Here is a 16,384-nt window from a genome sequence, read left to right on the forward strand (position 1 = left end):
GCAAAATCCTAAGGAAAGGATTTTTTTGTAAAAGATGTCTGCAACACCCAACTGCTTCCCCACCTCCTGTTTGCTCTGCTGCTCCAGCCATCCTGGGAATGCTGAGGGCTAGCCTGAGCATTGTAAGGCTTTTTACTGTTTGTCTGGTGTTTTGCTGCTTGTCTAATGGCCCTTTCCACCTCTCCTGCAGTCCCCATCATCCCTGATGTCCCCATCATTGATGCAGAGGGAGGTGAGGACTATGACAGCTACCTGATGTACAGCGCAGACGTGCTCCGCTCTCCAGCCGGCAGCAAGAGGCCCAGTGTCTCTGATGATTCAGGTTCGTGTCTCTGAGCTTGAAAAGGTCATTTCTAACATTCATTTTCCTTAACAGCAGCTTTCAGCAATGAGCTTCACTGCTCCTTTCCATTTCTCAGGAGATCCAAGTTGTGGAGATGGTGGAAATCAGCATTTGCAAAGCTCAGTAGCTGCATCCATGGGAGCACTTGGCTGGTCACAGTGTAAATAAGGCCAGTGCCTCCTTGTTGTAGCCATGGGGCAAAGAGAAATCTCAGTGTGGGGTGGGAGAGGAGTTTCTCATGGCTCCCCCCCCCCCCCCCCCGCTCATCTTCCCTTTGTGTTGCCATTTGGCTGGACCGTGAGACATCAGCAAAAAAGCACCAGCAAAGCACCACGACTTCTGAGTCCCCTGGATGCTCAGGGTCTAGGCCAAGCCAACAGGAGGGAATGCAGCAGTGCTGGGAAGGCACTGGCCCCTCTTCCTCCATCCCTTCACTTTCTGAATGAGGCTGACTCCCTGGTCTTGTGCTGGGACATGAGCCATAGGTGAAATAATGAGGTGTGTCTGTAGGATCTTCTCTGGAGGGTTCTCCAGGGCCTGGGACCCAAGAGTGAGTCCCTGGCCTTTTCAAGGTGATGGGAACATCAGGAATCTGACCACCCTGAGTGCACATCAAGGAGTGAGGAAACCTCTCCTGAGCAGAGGACAATTGCAGACTCTTCATGCAGGGACAGGAGTACAGTGGGACTTTGCCTGCCACCTTCTGTCCTGAGGGACACAGGGCTGGAAAGCAGCCTGGGGGTTGAGGAGCCCCCTGCATGTCGCCTCCCAGCACTCTCCACCTACTGATGGCTGCAGCACCTGAGCTCCTCAGCTCACACCTGGAACACGGGCTGTGAACAGGCATCGTCCCCACTGCTGCTTGTCCCCTCCTGTCCCCAGCAAGCAGCACGGAGCTGGTGGGTGGCCCACCCTGACCCCTGCAGCCCGTGCCTACACCAGTGCTTGCCTTGTCCCAAAAGGCTCCAGGTGGAAATTTGTGCCGTTGCTGGGGGAAGACCTGGACCTCCGCCGCATCACCTGGAGGCTGCCACCCGAAACCATTCCCCGCCTGTCTGGCAGCAGCCGCCTCTCCTCAGACACCGAGGGGCTCCTCCCCGAGGAGGACAGCGCTGTGGCTGCTGGCACTGCGAGGAGGAGCGCCACGCCCCGGCCCCAAGCAGGTGAAGGACGGCTCCTACGGCACTGAGTGTCCTGTCTCGTCCTGCTTTGAGCTGAGGAGCCCGGGGAGGGGCTCTGTGCCCCCTGCCTCCCCCTGTGTGCCCACCCTCGTGTTGGTGTGACCTGCTCCAAAACCTTGTCCTGGTGTGTCTGCTCACACGGGTGGCAAGGTAACCCCCATCTCGGCACGGACTTGGGAGCCTGCTAGCAAGTTGCTTCTACCCAAGGCTGGACCTTCGAGGCAGGAGCAAACTCAGATGATACCTGCTAAGTGCCACCTCCAAGGGCAGCTCTTCACAGTAATTGAGTGCCCTGAGCTGGGCAGGTCTGCTGGACTGTTAAACAGAAATCACTCTCTCGCAGGGGGCTGATCTCTCCTGGCCTGCTGGGAGGGGATGGGGATTTGTTTGTCAAGGCCCAGAACAACAGAGTGGAGTTTGCTTTTCAGATCCAGCTGAGATGGGATCCAGAATGAGATCTGGAGAAACGTCCTCCATAAAGGGCCACTTTCCTTCTTCCACCTTCTTCTAAAATCTGAAATTATAAACCAGTGTTTGCGTCTAAGGGAGATGGGAGACAATGTGGCGAGAACCACAAGGCAGTGCCCCAGCAGGGCCGAGGTCTGGAGTTACCTTGGGCACCATGGGTGTGTCTGGGGGAAGTCTTTGTTTATCTTTGTTCTGCGTCTCGTGTTGGGTGTTGTGTCCTGTTCTAGATGTAGCATTCCAGAATCACCTTCCAGAGTGGCTGAACCTGGGATTCAGCCAAGGGGGGCACCATGATGCCTCCTGCTTCCTCCCCATGGAAAGTGGAGCAGCAGCTTTGTCCACATTCCTCACAGTATGCCCTCCTCCACAGAGCACTTGATGAATGGCCGGGTGGACTTCTCCTTCCCCGGCAGTGCCAGTGGCACCCTGACCAGAACAGCCAACACCAGCTACCACCAGCTGAGCTCCCACGTGCACCAGGAGCACAGGGTGATGGGCAGCTCCTCGCTGACCAGAGACTACTCCACAATGCTGATGGGGCACGGTGAGTACCACAAGGGTGGGACCTGCCCTTCCCTTCCATCCCCGTGATTGTCTTTGGACCTGCACCCTAAGGTCCTCGTGGGGTGAGGACTGTGCTCACAGCTAGGGTGGCCTGTGACCCACAAGTCCAGAAGGTCATGTCCCCACCACGGTGTCCTGGTGCTTTGCTAAGGCCTCTCTGCTTCCAGACCAGTTTGGAAAGGGGTCCCAGCCCTCACAGGCTGGGTGCTCAGGGAAGGGAGCTCCATCCTTATCCTCACACCATGAGGCACTCCAGGGACAGCACACATCTCTTCTCCTCACTCTGTTCAGCAGTGTGGTTGCCTTTCACCTCCACATGTGTCAATCAGCTGGTGCTGACAGAAGGTGGCTTAAAGATACTTCAGACCTGAGCCTTAAAAAGTCACCTGTGCAGGAGCCTGGGCTGAACCTGCTCTGAAATCTCCAATGGTGTTTTTCTCTTTCTTCTTGCACCACTTCTGTAGATTACCCAGGGACACTCCTCCCTCCCATCCGTGAAGATGCTGGGAGGACACTCCGGCCCCGGGACGTGGGTTTCAGGAGCAGGGCAAAGGTGAAGGGTTACTACCCCAGCATTGGCTGTCGGGACTCTATAATCATGACTGATGGGTCCACAGGGATGTGCAAGTTCATAGGTACAGCTTGTGCAGTGTTTTCTCCCAGCCACACATCCCATAACAGCCCAGCCACCGTCCGTCCATGAGCTGCTGCCATCCACTGCTCACCTAAACCTCCTCTCCGTGGCTTGCTGTGTGCTGTGCTGATCTTCCTTCTGACCCAGCCTGCACCTCCATCACATCACCTTTCCATTTGCAGGTGAATTGCAGGTTTCAGCCCGCCTGGACTGATTACCATTCACCACCACCGCTGCCATCGTGCTCTGATCACCCCATTGTCCCCATTCTCTTCATTCCTAACGAGCTTCTTGTTCTCAGTCTTACTCCACAGGCCTTTGGAGAGCTCTTGGGGAGAACATGTGCTCCTTATGAGATGTCCCTCTGCAAGCTCCTTGTCAGGGAGGGCCTTCAGTCCTGAGAGGCTGCTGAGCTCTCTGTGAGCTTTGTGTCCCAGTGGGATGAGCTGAGGAGCACCCAGATGTGGTCCCAGGCCTCATAAACAGGGTCTGGAGGGCTGATCTAGCTGTAGATTAGGGCCAGTCTTAATTGACCTACACCTGATGAAGTCTATAAAGCTTCTGGATGGGGTGCTTAGGGGTGAGGAAGGTCACAGCCAGCACCAGGCCCCTTCTCAGGGCTCTCTGCCACAGGGGCACATTGCTTACATTAGCTTGTCCCACCCAAGCTTGGCACCCTGAGGCTGTGGGACATCCCTGTGGCTGTGCCGAGCCAGCCAGTTCCCCTCATGACAGGTCAGCTTGCAGAGATGACATCTCACCATATCCTCCCTGAACCATCAGGACCATCCCATGTCTGCCTGTGCCACCCCCTCCTCTCCCCCAGCCCCCTTAGTCCCCATCCCCAAAACCTCCAGCCTGATGTTCCCTTTGTGCCTCAGACTCCAGGAAGCCCCTGGGCATCCCTGACACCCCCACCCGCCTGGTGTTCTCTGCCCTGGGCCCCACGTCGCTCAAGGTGAGCTGGCAGGAGCCGCGCTGCGACAAGGAGGTGCAGGGCTACAGCGTGCAGTACCAGCTCCTCAGCGGAGGTCAGTGGCACCCACTGGGCTGGCTGGGACTGCTGGGTGCTGGGGAGGCTGCTCTGGGGCTTCTGCCTCTGCATGACCCTGCTCTGAGGCAGGGGGATGGCACCAGGTGATCTCCAGAGGTGCCTTCCATCCATTCTACCATTCTGGGATTCAGGGTCCTTGTCTAGCTGCCTGTTTTTGTGAGGAAATGTTGCAGCTACCTCACAGCTTTTGTTCCCTGTTTCTGCTAGAGGGGAGAGCAAGTCCTGGAGTTGCTTGTAAAATCATCTCTACTCCAAAAAAAAAAACACCTTTTGACTGATTCTCTCCATCAGCACAGACACCTCACATGAATTTTTTTTCAACACGTGGGACTTGGAAGAAGGATTGAAATGAAAATATCTTATTTTTATATGAATCTCAGGACAGTATTAGTGAAAATAGAATTATTTTGTCTGAAACTCCTTGAGCTTTCAAGAAGCTATTGTTTGTCCCAAGCCTTTTTTGGAGACACATCTCATCCTGCACTACCCATTGTTGGTGGCAAGGTGTGATGGAGATGGTTGGGGAGGGACCCTGGATGGCTTTTGCAGGCAGTTTGTTTGAGACAGAGTTTAGGTGAAAGCTGCAGTTCTGTGTCTCTGACATGGTGTTGACATCTCTTCCCTGCGTGTCCCAGGAGACGTGCACAGGATCAGCATCCCCAACCCCAGCCAGAACTCGGTGGTGGTGGAGGACCTGCTGCCCAACCACTCCTACATCTTCAAGGTGAAGGCGCAGAGCGAGGAGGGCTGGGGCCCCGAGAGGGAGGGAGTCATCACCATCGAGTCCCAGGTGGACCCACAGAGCCCGCTCAGCCCCGTGCCAGGTGAGCTGCTGGGACAGGAGGGTGGCACTGGTGGCTGTGCTGCTCTCTGCAGTGCTGGCCTGGATGTTTTATCTCCTCTTGACACATCCTTGTCGGGACCTTTAGCTGGACACAGTGACCCTGAGAAGAGTTTGAAAGTCTCTTTTCCCAGCCTGGCACTTGAAGAAGGAGTCAGGGCTCTTCATTTCTCAATCTCAAGGTTGTTTATTGTTTCTTATCTATAAAATTCTTTCTTCTGCCCTGCTGAGGTCCATCCAGCAGGACAGTTCCAGGCCCTCTGCCTGCCCCCAGGGCAGTGTTATGTCTTTATACTAAAAACTATGTGTACAATGTTTACAATTACTTCCCAATACCTATCACCTATGTTAGACAGTGAGCTTCTACTCTAAACCAATCTGTAAGTGCCAACGTCACAGCAGAAGATGGAGGCCAAGAAGAAGAAGGAGAAAGGCTGGACATGCCCAGTTTCCTCCATCTTTCCCCCTGAATCCCCATTCTAAAAACCCCAAAATCTACTTTTTCACCTTGTGATAAATTCACTATCATTCTACCTAATTTGTCATGGCTTGCAGATCTTCATCTAAGGCTGGTAACTTGCTCCACGGGTCTTAATCAAAACCACAGGGGCATTTTGGGCTCTGTGCCAGGGTCTCTGAGCCCCCTGGCAGGAGTCTTGGCTGCTCAGGACAGCCAGAGGGATGCCCTTGGTCTTGACACATCCTCACCTCTCCTTTCCTTCATCTCAGTTTGGAACAGGTCCTTCTTCCCCACACTCTCACTTCACACTCATTGTCCAGGAAGCTGAGCCCTTGCAGCTCATTCCATAAATGCTCTGTGCAGATCCCTCCCAGGCTGCCTTTGCTGTGATTCTGACGTGTCTCCTGTGCAGGTACCCCCTTCACCCTGAGCACCCCCTGTGCCCCTGGACCCCTGGTTTTCACTGCCCTCAGCCCGGATTCTCTGCACCTCAGCTGGGAGAGGCCCCGCGAGCCAAACGGGCCCATCCTGGGCTACAGGATCACCTGTGAGATGCTGCATGGAGGAGGTACAGTGTCACCACAGCCCCCTTGTGCTGAGCACCAGACACCTCCAGCTAAGGCAGCAATCTGCTGCATTTTGGCTGGGACCAGTAAAAGAGCTGTTTGCAGACAAAGTGGGGGCACGAGGCTGATTCCAGGCCTGGGAGATGGTGGCTCCTGCCACTTCATGCCATTGCATGGTCTGGGCTAACAAATGTGGTGGGAAGAGGAAGGACCTCAGGCAAAACCCCATGGAGGGTGTTGAGGCTCCCCACTGCAGTGAAATGGAGTTGTTTTAACCCTCAGTAGAAGTGGGTGCAGGCCTGCAGCCTGTGGGTTGTAAGGCTCAGGGACAGCCGAGGCAGCAGAGTTGAGGAGTTGTGTGTTTGGAGGGATCATTGCTCTGGTCTGTCTTCACCACTCCGTGTCTCTGGATCAGGGGAGCCCAGGACAATCTATGTCGAAGGAGACAACCTGGAAACCACCCTGACTGTGCCCCACCTGAGTGAGAATGTCCCATACAAGTTCAAAGTGCAAGCCAACACCACCCAAGGTTTCGGGCCTGAGAGAGAAGGCCTCATCACCATCGAATCTCAGGACAGAGGTACAGTGCCCTTGTCTTTGTGGAGTGCAAAGAGAAACCTCTCAGAGCAGGGAGCACAACTCCTGCAGTCACTTTCCAGCTCTGGTGGTGACTCCATGCTCCATGAAAGGCATGGAGACAGTTTTCCATGAGGGCAGTGCTGTGCCTGGTGAGCACTGACCCAGTCCTGGTGCATCAAATGAGGGAGCACCTGCCCGTGTTTAACTTGTGGTGAAACTTCTGCCTGTTTGTACAAATAGCTGGAGGCAGCTTCTTATTGCCCAGTGTGAGACCTTCCCAGTCCTCCCAGTTCCTCCTGACCCTGGCTCTGATATCAGCAAGGGAAGATTCCTGAGCTGGCTGGTGCTCACTGGGCAGTGCTGAGGAGTTGGAAGCCTTTTGTTATTTCTTGATAGACTTGTCCCTTTTCCTTCTCCCCAGGTGCTTTCTCCCAGTTTGGAGGACAGCAGTACATGAGAGAAGTTTACAAATTCCCCACTGACTACACCACCAAAACCAGCATCAGCCATTCCTCTCTGGATCCCCACTTCACAGGTAGGGGCTCATTGCTACTTTTCAACCCTCAGAAAACAAAGGGTATTTCTTCTTTCCAAAGGTCTGAGGCTGCTTTTATCAGGTGGGATTGAAGAGGGTCAGCTCTTTTCCTCCCCTGTGTCCCTGCTTTGCCCCAGGGAGAGCTGCAGCCATTTCCACATGTGCTGCCCAGTCCTGGAGGGAATGCTGTATTTGAGAGTCCTCCAGCACTATCACTAGGGACCAAATCAGAGCTCTTCCTGCAAAGTTCAATCTCTTCAGAGCAGACAGAAACAGAGCAGTGGGACAAACATCTTTATTCACATCAATGTGGTTGTCCCATGTTATCCCGCTTGAGCTCATGGGTTCATGCTGAAACATGGAGAGTTTGGGAGCTGTCAGGAGATCCAAACCCTTGGCTGACATAGCAAAGCACTGGGTCCCTTGGTGTAGTTGTGTTTGCAGAGGTCCCAGGATGAGGGAAGAGATGAGAATCTTGACTCCGTGTTTAAAGCTGATTTATTATTTTATTATATATATTATGTTAAAAGAAAAGTATATATTAAAACTATACTAAAAGAATAGAAGAAAGGATTTCTTCAGAAGGCTAGCAAGGAATAGAAAGGAATGATTATAAAATCTTGTGACTGACCAGAGTCTGAGCCAGCTGACTGTGATTGGCCATTAATTAAAAACAACCACATGAGACCAATCACAGATGCACCTGTTGCATTCCACAGCAGCAGATAATAATTGTTTACATTTCGTTTCTGAGGCCTCTCAGCTTCTCAGGAGTAAATATCCTAATGAAAGGATTTTTCATAAAATATGTCTGTGACAACTTGGTGGGGAGAGGTCCCTAAATATCATTTCCTGTGATGGAAAATTCGTGCCTGGAGTTGTGGGGCAGAGCAGACCCTGTTCCCTGTGACCCCACCCGTGGTGCCTTCCCTTGCAGACGGGATGCTGGTGACCACGCAGCACGTGGAGAGCTCCAGCAGCACCGTGACCCAGGAGTTTGTGAGCCACACGGTGCTGGCCAGCGGGACCCTGAGCCAGCAGCTGGAGAGGCAGTTCTACGAGGCCTGAGCCAGGGCAGGCCCAGCACCAGCAGCACTTCTGGGATCAGTGCCAGGATTTATGGAACAACCCAAAGGGGCTTCACCCAGGGGGTGCCTGGGCAGCTCCTCCTGTGGGCACAGACCCTCTGAGGGACTCCAAGCACTTCTCCTCTGGAGGCCAGAACACTCAGAGCTCTGGCACAGCTGGGTGTGCAAGCTCATCTTCCAGGGCAGAAATTGGGGTGTCTCCATGGCTTCACCCTCCCCAGGTAAATGGAATGGAATGATTTTATTGTCAGGTCCACGGTTTTGAGAGGATCTCAGGTGTCAAAACCATGATTTGTAGAGGGTCACCATTTCCATTTTTGCTCCAGGCTCTCCGGTGACTCACCTGTCCACTGGAGTTGTTTTGTTCAGTATGGGGGTTTTTATGAGAGCTGCAAGGTAGGGTTTTGGGGTAACCTGTGCTTTCTTATTGCACCTATTTGTGTCTGTCCTTTGCTGCTGACATTTGGTACCACAAGAGCAAAGACTAACCTTTCATTTGTGTTGCATTACTTCAAGGCCTCAGATGCTTTTTTTTTTTGCATACAACACTGTACAGTTTTCATAGTATATATATAAATATATATAAATGTATTTTATTATTTTATAAAAAAAATGGAGGTGGATGAGATCTATGCTGAATGTGGAGGCTACACTCGAACTGTGGCTGCTGGGAAACATGAATAACAGGAAGAAATGAGCCAAGGGCTTGATCCAAAGGCCACTTTAACCCTGTGATGAGGCTGGTGGGCTCTGCCTTGGACTCTTCAGCCCCAGAGGCTCCAGCAGGAGGCTGCAAGGGCCCAGATCCACCCACTGCAGAACATCTCCCAGCTGGAGCACTTGGGCACAGAAGGGCTGGGAGCTCCCCAGAGGTGAGGGATGGGAACTGTGCTGGGATTCCTCACACAGCTGATGTGGACAGAGTGAGATTTCAGGGCAGAAGATGCTGGGTACCTTTTAAAAGGCTTTTTGCCCAGCAGCAAGATCCATAAAGGGACCTGTGCTCCATCAGTAAACACAAAGGAAGAGCAGGCCTGGAACAACAGGCATTCCCACTGTCCTGAACAAGTCAGAGACTCCTTTCTTCAGCCTCAGCTTCAGCTCCCCTCACACAGGGCTGGGCTGAGCTGAGACCCTGCTGGCTTTGATGTCCCAGTGCTGGGCAGGATCCCTGGAGGCTCCCTGCCCTCTGCCAGGGACAACAAGCAGTGCAGCTTTCCCTGCAGTGTTCCAGCTGCATGGGAGCAGGTGAGGAGCCTGCCTGGAGCAGCAGCTGCCACTCTCTGGCTTAGAGCTTCCAGCCAAGGCAGCAGCTGCCTGGGCCCCTGGCAGCATCACCAGCCTGCTTTGATCTCACAATGAACCTTGGCTTTTTTGGTGGTTTTCTTTATTTCTTTTTCTATTTCCTTTTTTCTTTTGGACTCTGAAGAAGAGCTCACCACCAACAGCTCCTTCTCCTCTTCAGGCTTTTTATTTTACTCGGGGAAGGGCTGAACACCTTTCAGCCAAAGATGGATGTGGGTGAATCAAGCCCACAGGAATCTCCATGACTGCAGGTGGGGCTGGGTCAGTTTTGAACTTGGCTCAGCTTCACCAACCTGAGGTTTTACTGTGCCTTCAAGAAGCATCATTTCTGCTGAGCAAGCGCCAGGGGCATGAGGCTGCCTCCCTCCCTGCTCCCTTCGTGCCTGGGGTTGGGATTTTGTCTCCTCCTGCTCAAGGACTCTGTGACCCTTTGGGATTTGTGCCCCAGGGTCAGACACTGAGAACTGCCTAAACAGGGACTTTCCCAAGCATTTTAACCAAAGATGATCCTGTTCTCCAAGAGCAGAGCCTGGCCCATCAGCTGCTCTCCAGGGGATCAGGCCTTCCCCATGCACATGCACTAACCCAGGCCTGTCTTTTTTAATTTATCTGCTTGTTGGAATTGGTGCTGTTTCAGCCTTTCCAAGATGGATCCAGAGCAGGTCTTTGATCAGATGGCTTCCTCTTGCACTCAATAAATATTTTCTCTATATTCTGCCTCTTTACTGTTGATTTTTTTTTTTAAGTAAAATAAAAAAATCTCTCCCTCCATCTGCAACAGATGCAGGGCAGGGGCCAGAGGGAGATTCCCAAGCAGGAACTTCTGCCAGGTGTCAGTGCCTGCAGCTCCTGCACTGCCATCCCCTCCTGTGACTGCAGCTCTGCTAATGGCTCCTTGCACCAGTGCAAACTGGAGTTAAACCAGTATCCTCTGAGGAACACTCCCAAGTGCTTTTGGCCCACACAGGCACAGAACAACTATGCAAATGCTTTACTTTTATTAGGTAAATGAGGCAGATGGACAAACTGATCCCCTTGGGAAAGCCTTGGGGAGGGAGGGAATGCCAGCCCAAGGTTCCCAGGGGAGGTGGTCACTCCTCTACATGGACAGAGCCTTTGCCCCTGCCGAGGGCTTGCTGAGGTAGAAGGTGGCTTTGCCACTGTATTTCTCCTGAAAAACAAGAGGAGCAGTTGAGGCTGGGGGAAAAGGCCCTGCTGGCCAGTTCCACACTCACTCTACCTCCACTCTTCACTGAACTGCAACTCCTGGTCATGTTTCCTCTCTCCCACCCCTGCCCCTTCTTTCCCCTTCCCCCAGCCATTTATAGAGTGCACCATGATCTCACAGAGCAGTAAAATGATGTTCTGCCTTGTCCACAGGCCCCATATCCTGGCACCCCCATTCTGCTGGAATTTCCAGCTACCTGAGCATGCCAAGGTGCTGAGTTAGGAAACACTGGTGCTGGCACTGAGCTCTTTCCCAGGCTATAACTGCCAGTGTTCAGCTCAGGAGTACCCAAGCTCAGCTCAGATCACTTTTCTGTGGATGGATTTGGCCATCCTGAAGCTCCCCCAGCACTTTTTCACTCCCTTTCTCAATGCAACAAAGTCCTGGAGCAGGGCTCTGTGACTGGCACGGTACTGAAGTGCCTGCAGGAGCTCAGTGGCATCAACAGGCTCAGGGCCATGGATGGGCTCCAGCAACCCCAATGGCTCAGGAGTGACAGTTCAACAATGTCCCTGTGCTGTGCCCCTGAGAGGTCCCTTGGGATCTTTCAGTCTCCTGGGACTTTTCTGCCACGTACCTGGATGTGCTTCTTGGCTTTGTCTGCAGCCTCAGCCTTCAGCAGTGTCACCGTGCAGCCTCCAAAGCCTCCCCCGGTCATCCTGCTGCCATAAACCCCATCCACTTCCAGGGCTGCTGCCACCAGCTGGTCCAGCTCGGGGCAGCTCACTTCATAGTCATCCCTGGAGAGAGGAGAGCCGTGCTCTGCCCTGTCCCACACCCTGGGCACAACCACTGACAGCCCCAGCTCGTGCAGCCACTGCCACAGCAGCGCTGCTGGGTGCTGCAGACCCTGGCCCGGCTGTCAGCATCCTCGGGCACCCTCACCTGAGGGAGTTGTGGCTCTCCACCATCAGCTTCCCGAAGGTGGTGTAGTCCTTGTCCCGCAGTGCCTGCGCTGCCTCCTCTGTCCGCGCTATCTCGCCGATGACGTGCCTGGCCCGCCGGAACACCTCATCCCCCAGGCGGCTCCTGGCCTCTGCAGGGACATTTGTGACATTGGTGTTCCTGCAGCAAAGCCTCACAGCCTGCAGGATGCTGCATCCTGCATCCATCCTGTGCCAAAGCTTCCCTGCCTGCAGCACATCCATCACAGGGTGTGTGCCCACCCGCCTGCCCCAGGTCTCAGCCCCCGGGCACCTCTTGTGTTGAGGTGCGATGTAATAGCCTGTTTCAGCTCTCCCAGTTCCTTCCCCAGGTGTGCCAACAACCTCTCCCTTCCCCTCCCTTGCGCCCTTGCTGAGAGCTGTCCATCAATCTTGGCATTCCAGCAAGGGCATCAAATTGAATATTGTGTATTTCTTCAGGGGAGATTTGTGGGAAGTGTAGAAAAAGCCATCTTATAAACGGTTTCAATTTACCTTTAGAGAACTTCACATTACCACTGACTAAAATACTAACAATATGATAATACAGTCCTTTTTGTACTGTGCTAAGCTTTGAACCCATGTTAGATGTAAAAGGCAAAGTACAAAATCCCACCTGACCAAAAACAAAGCCAAAATCAGCTACCAATTTATAAAAAAACCACAGATAGGATGTGATTGGCAGAGTTCAAAAGCTGCCTCTCAGCCCTGGGGACATTGGGCCATCCAGGTGTCACTGGTCCCCTGAGACTTCCCCCCCCTTACCTGGTTGGTGGCTCCCTACCCCTTCCCTGCCCCTCTCCCTGGGGTTAAAGGAACAGCAACCACGGGAGTTCTGTTGGAGCTGGTGCTGCATTCAGAGGCTGCGGGCCAGAATAAAGCTCTGGATCCAAACCCTCCATCAGAACCGACTCCTTTTTCTTCGCCTTGCCTAAAGCCTTTCTGCCAGAGGTAAACCTGAGCTCCTGCATGCCTGGACTTGTCCCAAGCACCCAGCTGCAGCACACAGCTGGCCAGAGGCGTCTCTGAGGTGAAACCACCACAGCTGCCGCCTCTGGTCAAGCAGCAAGGCCCAGACGAGCCCATGCACGTTCCACCCAGCAATATTGCTATTTAATTCCAGTACTCCTGATGCCCCAGGGAGTGACCAGAGGTGAGGGGAGGGCTGTCCCCACCTTCCAGCTCGGCCATGGTGGCATCCCTGAGGCTGGCCTTGCCCAGGGCCGCCGCTGCCTCCTCGCACTGCCGCCGGCGCGTGGGGTACTCGCTGCCCGTCAGCGTGTGCCGCACGTTGGAGTTGGTGATGAGCACGGCCAGGCTGGGGTCTTTCAGTGGCACCAGCTTGGTCTCCAGGGACCTGCAGGGACAGCTCAGCCGTGTGCCCGCCCCCTGCCCGCCCCGGCTCGCACACACCTGAGTCAGGTGAGGCCACGTGGCAGGCAGGCCTGAGCTACAGAGGCAAAGTCCAGCAGGTTTGGGATTCCACTCCAGCACTGCACTCCCTCCCAAATATTAGTGCCATAACAGACCCTAAGGACCGTGGGAAACACAACCCAGGCAAGGAGCAGAAAGGTTGCAGCAGGAGGAATCAAGACCAGGAGGAATAAAAGCGCAGGCTGCCCCACGTCCATGAGGACGTTCTGGGCTGGGTTCAAGGGTTAACCTCTCCCTGCACTCCTGCCCTCGGTTCATGGCCACAGGGCCAGCTCAGCCTCAGCTGCTCAAGGAGGCGAGCACAGCACAGTAAGCACAGCCCTGATCCTGACCTGCAGTCGATGAGCAGGGCGTGGCCCTCCTGGCCCATCACGGAGATGAACTGGTCCATGATCCCACAGGGCATCCCGGCAAACGTGTGCTCCGCCTTCTGGCATGCCAGCGCCTTGGCTGACAAATCCCCATCGTCTGTGCCACAGCAGAGACACACAGGTTAGCAGCTCCTGCAACTTTGTCCCTTGCCTGGGGGCAGGGGAAGCAAACATGGAGGTAAAAGGTTGTTTTTCCAAGGAATGAGGTTTTACAGCTGCAGGTGCTGGCTCCTGCACCCCTGCATGGCCTCTACGCCAGCCTGGACCTCAGATCCAGCTGGATAACTGACACTGGTATTTCAGGTATCTTGATTTTTGGGGCCATTAGAGTGGGGAGAGGATGCTCCTGAGGGAACTTCCTCTCATGCCCCTGGCCGTGGATTTTAGAGGTCTGGGCAGGTGAGGCTGGATGACCAGAGGAGCCACACAGGCAGGGCAGTGCCAGCTGAGGAGTTGTTACCTGTTCACAGCAGCATTTTCCCAAGGGCTGTGGGATCCAGCTAAGGGCACCTCCCTCACCCCAGCTCCCCTGGAAGCAGATGCAGGGCCCAGGACAGGCTGTTGCCTTACCAGGGCAGAGCTGCTGCAGGAAGGTGTAGGTGGCCACCTCCAGAGAAGCCGAGCTGGAGAGGCCCCCGCCCAGGGGGACATCACTGGCCACGACAGCGCTGAAGCCTGGCATGGAACCACCTGCAGGAACAGAAGAGAAGGGAGGAGGGGGGCCATGAGCCCCTGCAGGGCTCTGTGCGCCCCACAGCTCGCTGGCAATGGCACAAGGAGCCTCTGTGCAACATTCAGAACACAGGGTGACCCACAGCAGAGTGTGATCCTGCAGCCCCCCAAGCACAGGAATCTTTGGAGCTGAGATTGAGTTTGCTGAAGCCTGGTCCTGGCAGAGCTGCAGGATTACACAGACACCAGAAGAGCCTCAAAGCTGGATGTGAACAGCAGCTCCCTGCAAGGGGGCTCTGACCCAGCCCTCAGCCCGGCCTTACCCCGGTAGTGCTGGATGACGCCCTTGACGTAGTTGGCCCATTGGGGCTGCCCCGGGCTCAGGGGGCTGCTGGCGGTGGGAGCCGGGAACTGCACCTTGTGGGGCTCGTCTGCCTCTGCCGAGGTGGTGATGATGGAGATGGTCTCGTCCTGCGTGGGGGCTCCCACCAGCACCGTCCCCAGGTGCAGGGCCTGGTGTGGGGAAGGTGGGCTCAGACCCTGCAGCACCCCTTGGAGCATCCCCACGGGGGACAGGTGACAGCAGTGGCTGCTTCAGCCCACAGCTGGAGCACCCAAGTGTTCTCTTTAGCCCCCCAGCGCCCCACTGCACACTCTGGCTTGGCACAGAATTAAAATTCCTGCCTATTTACTGACCCACAGGATCAGTCCTCCCACTGAATGTTGTGCCTGACCCCCAGCTCGGTGCTGCTTGTTGGGCTCCGGGGGAGAGGTAACCACGCCAAGAATGGGAGAGGCTTCGGGACATTTCCTTGTCTGTCAGGGAATTCAGCTGACCTGCTCCCACGCTCCTCGGCCTCACAGTAATTAATTATCTGTATATTTGATTTAGGGCTGAGTGGGGACTTCGCCGCTGAGCCAAAGCGGCTCGGAAGGAGCAGGAAGCTCCTGCTGTGCTGAACCATCTCTGCCACCAAAACATCGCTCTCTGGGAACGGGAAGTTCTTTGTCGGGGCTGCAGAAAAAAGGCTCCAGCCTCTCGGAGAGGTGTTGGGAATAGAATCTCATCCCCGTGAAGCAGCGAGGAGTTGGTCTGCAGGGGGGGCTGCAGCAGGTCCGGCTCCGAACCGCGCGCTCTGGGCAGGGGATCCCGAAGGATCCCTCGGGGTCCTGGGTGGGCTCTCCTGGAGGGGACATCCCGGGGCGGGGGTGGGAAGGCGGTGGCCGAGAACCCCCGTGAGCTGCCAGGCGGACCCGGAAGGGTGACACGGCGAGAGCCCGGGGCCGGGCGGCAGAGCACGGCCCTTACCATGGGCAGCACGAAGCCGTCGTTGTAGTCGGTGTGCTCCCCGATGAGGTTCACCCGGCCGGGGGCCCACACCGCCAGCAGCGCCGGACCCCCGAAAGCCTCTTCATGCACCCGGCGAGCGGCCGCCAGCAGCGCGGACGCACCGGACTCCGCCATGGCCGAGCTGCACCGCCCCCGATGGGTCCCGCACCGCCCCGAACCGCCCCCAGGAGTCCCGCACCGCCCCCGAGCTCCCCGAACCGCCTCGAGTCCCCGAACCAGCCCGAACCGCCCCGAGCGCCCGAACCGCCCCCGAGCGCTCCGCACCGCCTCGAGCGCCCCCGAGTGCCGCGAACAGCCCCAGGAGCCCCGCGCCGCCCCAGGAGTCCCGCACCTACCCCGAGTGCCCCCGCACCGCCTGTTCTCACGGTGCTGGGAATCGCTGTCCGTGCGCATCCCTACGGACAGGGCGAGCCCTCGCCCCCACACCCCGAGTGTCCCTGCGGCGGGGCCGGCACCGAAGATTTATAGCGCATATATCCATATCCCAAAGCCTGTGCTAATACACGTAGAGATTAATGAATACGTGTTTGTTTTGCACATGTGTCTCATATATGCGGGTTCTGCTGTGCAATGTATGGAATTTGTGTATCTGTACAGATCAATAGGTGCTTGTGTCACTGTGTTACACCGATGTACAGCAGCGTCTGTGTTTTCCGTTCAAGTGCACGTACACCTGTGTGTGTGTGTGAGGTTCCCCACGCCCGTGGGGCCGGGCTGCTCCGCTCTGCTCCTGGGGCGGGGCCCGTTCCCCGTTCCCCATTCCCGGTTCCCCGTTCCCGGTTCCTGG

At 55.4% G+C, this 16,384-nt stretch overlaps 2 protein-coding genes across 5 annotated transcripts in view; one reads left to right on the forward strand and one right to left on the reverse strand.

Moving 5' to 3' along the window:
• ITGB4 (integrin subunit beta 4) overlaps positions 1-10,333 on the forward strand; it is a 35,871-nt gene extending 25,538 nt beyond the window's left edge. For 2 of the 4 annotated variants that reach the window (XM_074555113.1, XM_074555114.1), the window contains exons 32-41: positions 191-322; positions 1,306-1,506; positions 2,363-2,536; positions 3,021-3,191; positions 4,072-4,221; positions 4,880-5,068; positions 5,958-6,113; positions 6,527-6,691; positions 7,112-7,225; positions 8,163-10,333. In XM_074555113.1, coding sequence (XP_074411214.1) covers positions 191-322; positions 1,306-1,506; positions 2,363-2,536; positions 3,021-3,191; positions 4,072-4,221; positions 4,880-5,068; positions 5,958-6,113; positions 6,527-6,691; positions 7,112-7,225; positions 8,163-8,293 — 1,583 coding nt within the window. In that variant the 3' untranslated portion in view covers positions 8,294-10,333. The remainder of the gene's footprint in view (positions 1-190; positions 323-1,305; positions 1,507-2,362; positions 2,537-3,020; positions 3,192-4,071; positions 4,222-4,879; positions 5,069-5,957; positions 6,114-6,526; positions 6,692-7,111; positions 7,226-8,162) is intronic. The other 2 variants (XM_074555115.1, XM_074555116.1) reach the window with 2 other exon arrangements.
• Positions 10,295-16,005, reverse strand: GALK1 (galactokinase 1). Its single transcript, XM_074555129.1, has 8 exons — positions 15,556-16,005; positions 14,570-14,759; positions 14,145-14,264; positions 13,536-13,671; positions 12,945-13,126; positions 11,732-11,882; positions 11,424-11,586; positions 10,295-10,789 (listed from the first exon to the last, which is right to left on the reverse strand). The coding sequence occupies exons 1-8, from the start codon at positions 15,988-15,990 to the stop codon at positions 10,718-10,720; spliced, it is 1,449 nt and encodes a 482-aa protein (XP_074411230.1). The 5' UTR covers positions 15,991-16,005; the 3' UTR covers positions 10,295-10,717.
• Between the last annotated feature and the right edge of the window lie 379 nt (positions 16,006-16,384).

Source organism: Zonotrichia albicollis, chromosome 19, assembly GCF_047830755.1.
Source record: "Zonotrichia albicollis isolate bZonAlb1 chromosome 19, bZonAlb1.hap1, whole genome shotgun sequence".
NCBI lineage: Eukaryota > Metazoa > Chordata > Aves > Passeriformes > Passerellidae > Zonotrichia > Zonotrichia albicollis.